The sequence below is a fragment of the Histoplasma capsulatum genome, genomic scaffold (assembly GCF_000149585.1).
Source record: "Histoplasma capsulatum NAm1 scaffold_1 genomic scaffold, whole genome shotgun sequence".
In the NCBI taxonomy this organism is placed as follows: Eukaryota; Fungi; Ascomycota; class Eurotiomycetes; order Onygenales; family Ajellomycetaceae; genus Histoplasma; species Histoplasma mississippiense.
This window is the reverse complement of record NW_001813982.1, coordinates 2,784,700-2,788,402: the sequence shown is the minus strand read 5'-3', so window position 1 is coordinate 2,788,402 and position 3,703 is coordinate 2,784,700. Positions and strand designations below refer to the sequence as shown.

Genomic DNA, 3,703 nt, shown 5'->3' with positions numbered 1-3,703 from the left:
TTCCTGCGTGATTATCTGAATTTTCTCTCACACCTCGACTATCGTGAAAGGGCTGCCAACTGAGATTGCTGAAGAGCTTCTCCACCTGGTTCACATTACACCTAGTGGACACAGCAAGCGAAGAGGCTCCCATACTCAGGCCAGCTGCACTCAAGAGACTGCTCACGCAACTGGAGCTAACATTAGCTCACCTTCAATGTCTCCTAGTTCCAGTGATTACCGAGGAGCTCAAGACGAATACCCACTTCCTCCCGTAGAAGTATATCCGCTCTCTGTTCTGTTCTCTGAACAACCGTTGCTCAATCTTCCCCCTTACCCCCCGGACTCCGAAGCATTGGTACCCGCACGACAAAATGGGCTGGGGATATCGCACGCTCACGACGATGCGGTTCTCCTCGCAAATCATGACTGCCATGAAGCTGTAACCTATCACCCGTTACTGACCGATGCCCTTCATTCCCTCCTTCTCTGCTACCCTCTCATTCAAACATCACCTAAAGAACTTCTCCGGCACGCTCACATGGTTGCACGCTTATCCCGCGTTTGTGACGGGTATCCAATTTTCCTTGCACCTCGATCGCCCGCGCGGGCAGATTGGATTGAAGTCCTTAACCGTGTGGACAATTGGATCGGACTCAAGCAATCGTGGGAAGCGCTTTGTGCCCCAGCCCCTCTTCCAGGCCACGCAGGATTGGAAAAGAGAGAGGTGATCCCGGAGGAAGCGCAGGATCATCGAAAAGACAATGCGATCATGGAGGCATTGGCTGATGACCGTGTTCAAGACGAACAAAGCTTCTTTGCGGCGGTGCGAGGGCGCGAGAAGAGCACTGAGGGCTGCCGCAAGGAAGACAACGGCAGGAACGCAAAAACGGGAGCAGCACCTAAACGCTGGGCACAGGAAGATGGTAAAGAGTACCCTACTAGCACAGAACGGGCGGAGAGTATCTCACGCTGGATAAGGGAGGCGCCAATCTCCACAAGCGATGGTAAGAGGAAGGGCAAGAGACGCAAGGGTCCTGTTGCAACGGATCATAAAGCCACTGAGAGTCCCTCTCTCGAGGATAGCATGCATGAAACGAGCGTTGGAGAATACGATGGTATTGATTATTAGGACGCCGCGTAGACGTATAGAATTGGATAACGGCGCTTTGGCAACTACTGTCTCTGCTACATGTAACTATAGTTCAAGAATTCACGAATCCTCCTTGTCTCTGGTTGGACTTTATTCTCGACAATCTAATCCCACTAAGTTCATGCAGGCATATTACGCATAGAAATGATATCCTTGCTTGCATTCTTTCGCTCTGGCTGCCTTATCCCCTTCTTCGGCTTGCATGAATGTGCTAGGCCATCAATCTAGCAATATTTGAACGGGGTTCGGGATTTCCCTTGATAAAACTTTGATCCCAGACCCCGTTAGCTAGCTGCATTTCAATCCTTTCTCCTCCATCTTCATCGGGTGTAGGGCAGTGTATTTTCCAATGTTTCTCAGGTTTTAATTCCTTAACTAACTCTAATTCCAAATTTTTAATCTTGACCCATCTCTTCTAAATCTGTGTTGATGATAACTAGTGGAGTACATTAATAATTCTGAGGAGCCTGATGTCAGAGGGGACCAACCAATCCCCCCCTCCTGATGTAACTAACTCCGCCATTGAGTCCAGGGACAAATTTGAGATCGATGAGTGAACCACAATAAAGCAAGAATCACCTGCTCCAATCTCTTTTATCCAGATTTCAACTCTATCTCGCATCCATTGAACCTCAGAGCTGACAGCTGCAGGTAATGGTAATTATTCCAAGGTGTGCTCAACTCAGGCCTTTGCATTCGAGAAGACCGAAACTGACCCCTTCATCTTTGATGCAGGTCTGGATTTGAAAGCCGCCGTTCTTCATACTCGATATAGAATAGCCCGGTCAATCTTTGGATCTCTAGGCCCAACCATTGTTAGGGTTGGGTGGGATCGTGTCATCAAAGGGCCCCTGCGACCCCCCTGAACTTGAAGCGATCCTCTACATTGCAGAGCACACTACTATTCCAGTTCCTCGAGTTCGATGTACCTACAATGGACCAGGCGGCATCTATATTATGATGGATTACATTAAAGGCACAAACCTTGAAACTCTGTGGATGCTCGGCCTGTTGAAGCCAGAAGAACAGGACGCCATTGTCGTTAACTCAGCTTCGAGCGCTTCATCCTCCTAAAGAAGGGGTGGTTGCATCTGCTCAAGGTGGAGTTATTCTTGATTATCGCATCAGCAGTTATCTTGTCGGGCCATTTCAGTCCCATGCCAGCTTTCATTAAAACACAGCTAAGGTTCTTAGGGAAGAGGTTGCAATCTGCCACCAAAACAACTACCAGACATTTTTTTCACATGCGGATTTAGCCCCGCGGAATATCATTATACACAAGGGCGAGATTGTGGGAGGTGTGGACTGGGCATTAGCAGGCTGGTACCCTGAGTATTGGGATCTAGCAAAGCCATACTACACTTCCTCAAGGTGCCGGAGTGGTATGAATAAATCAAACTTAAACTCCCTTCATATGCAGATGAGCTCAAGGCAGAAAAGATTCTTTGGAGGCTATATGATGAACCAGGGAATGTTATGCGCAACTAGCTTGCTTGTCTTCACTTTAGAATCGCAAATATTGTGTGGATCAGGCTTGGCCAGGCACTGATTGGCATGATTCAATAGCCAATCCTTGAACTTCTCAATATCGAATTCTGTATCATGGATTCATTTTGCAGAGCCAATACAACTCTCCAAACCCAATGGCGACACCTCTCTCCCAATTTCCTTATCTAGCAGAGCAATACTGCTAAAGAGATTTTCTATTGTCATCGTCTGTGTTTGTGGAGGAAGTTTTCCAATTATGACCCGACCAATTAACCACCCGCTACCTAATGGATCCACATTATTCTTCTTCCGAAGTACCAATCTCTCTCTAGGTTCACGTCTTGTCCAGTTTCACTATCCAAATGAAGGCCGTCCGAAACGTCATACGCTGTGTTGTCGATATCGGAATCTTGTTTGCCAACAACTAGAGTAGAAACTGAGCACAGTCTTTTAAGCTGTCAGGACGGTATGTGAAGTATTTATATGGGTAGATGGCTCTCTTTCTTTTGAAGTCAAGATCTCCATGCCAGTCCAGGTTGGCTAGTCACAACGTGATCCCGAAGCCGCCTTCCAACATGGGAGCCATCTAGTGTTCTGCGTGGCTAACTTTGATCGGCATGGTTTCGCTGGGATCCTACAATTATGAGGCTGCGGCGCCTAATCAAGGGGACTAGGGATTCCTTCTCCGGAGCGCAACCGATGTCGTGAGGTGGGGTTATGGCCCAAGAGGCGAGGTCGAAAAAATGATCAGTTGGAGGCAGCCAATGTTACCGTAAGACAGTGGGTGTCTCTTATTCCTATTGACATGGCTATAGAATATATCAAAACAGCGAAGGAATAGGTTTACTATTTAAATTAATGCCATTGAAATCTCATGCAGATGCTGATGACCTTTCTGCTGTAAATATTTTTGAATAGCATTCCTTTAAACCACGCGTTATTAACTTCAACCGATAGAATTAAAGCTAAGTGACATACCCGAAATCTATCATCCAACTTGTACTCCATCCTAGCTACCGGCCACTCTAAGATAAATTTTTGGCGGTTGTATTACAGCTCATCATCCCTCTCAAGGCATTGTGG

General features: G+C 47.1%; 1 protein-coding gene across 1 annotated transcript; it reads left to right on the top strand.

Annotated features, from left to right (window-relative positions):
• Positions 1 to 196: 196 nt before the first annotated feature.
• Positions 197 to 1,111, top strand: HCAG_00796 (predicted protein; the record flags this gene model as incomplete). The annotated part of the gene is made up of 1 exon (XM_001543700.1): positions 197 to 1,111. The coding sequence occupies one exon, from the start codon at positions 197 to 199 to the stop codon at positions 1,109 to 1,111; it is 915 nt and encodes a 304-aa protein (XP_001543750.1).
• Between the last annotated feature and the right edge of the window lie 2,592 nt (positions 1,112 to 3,703).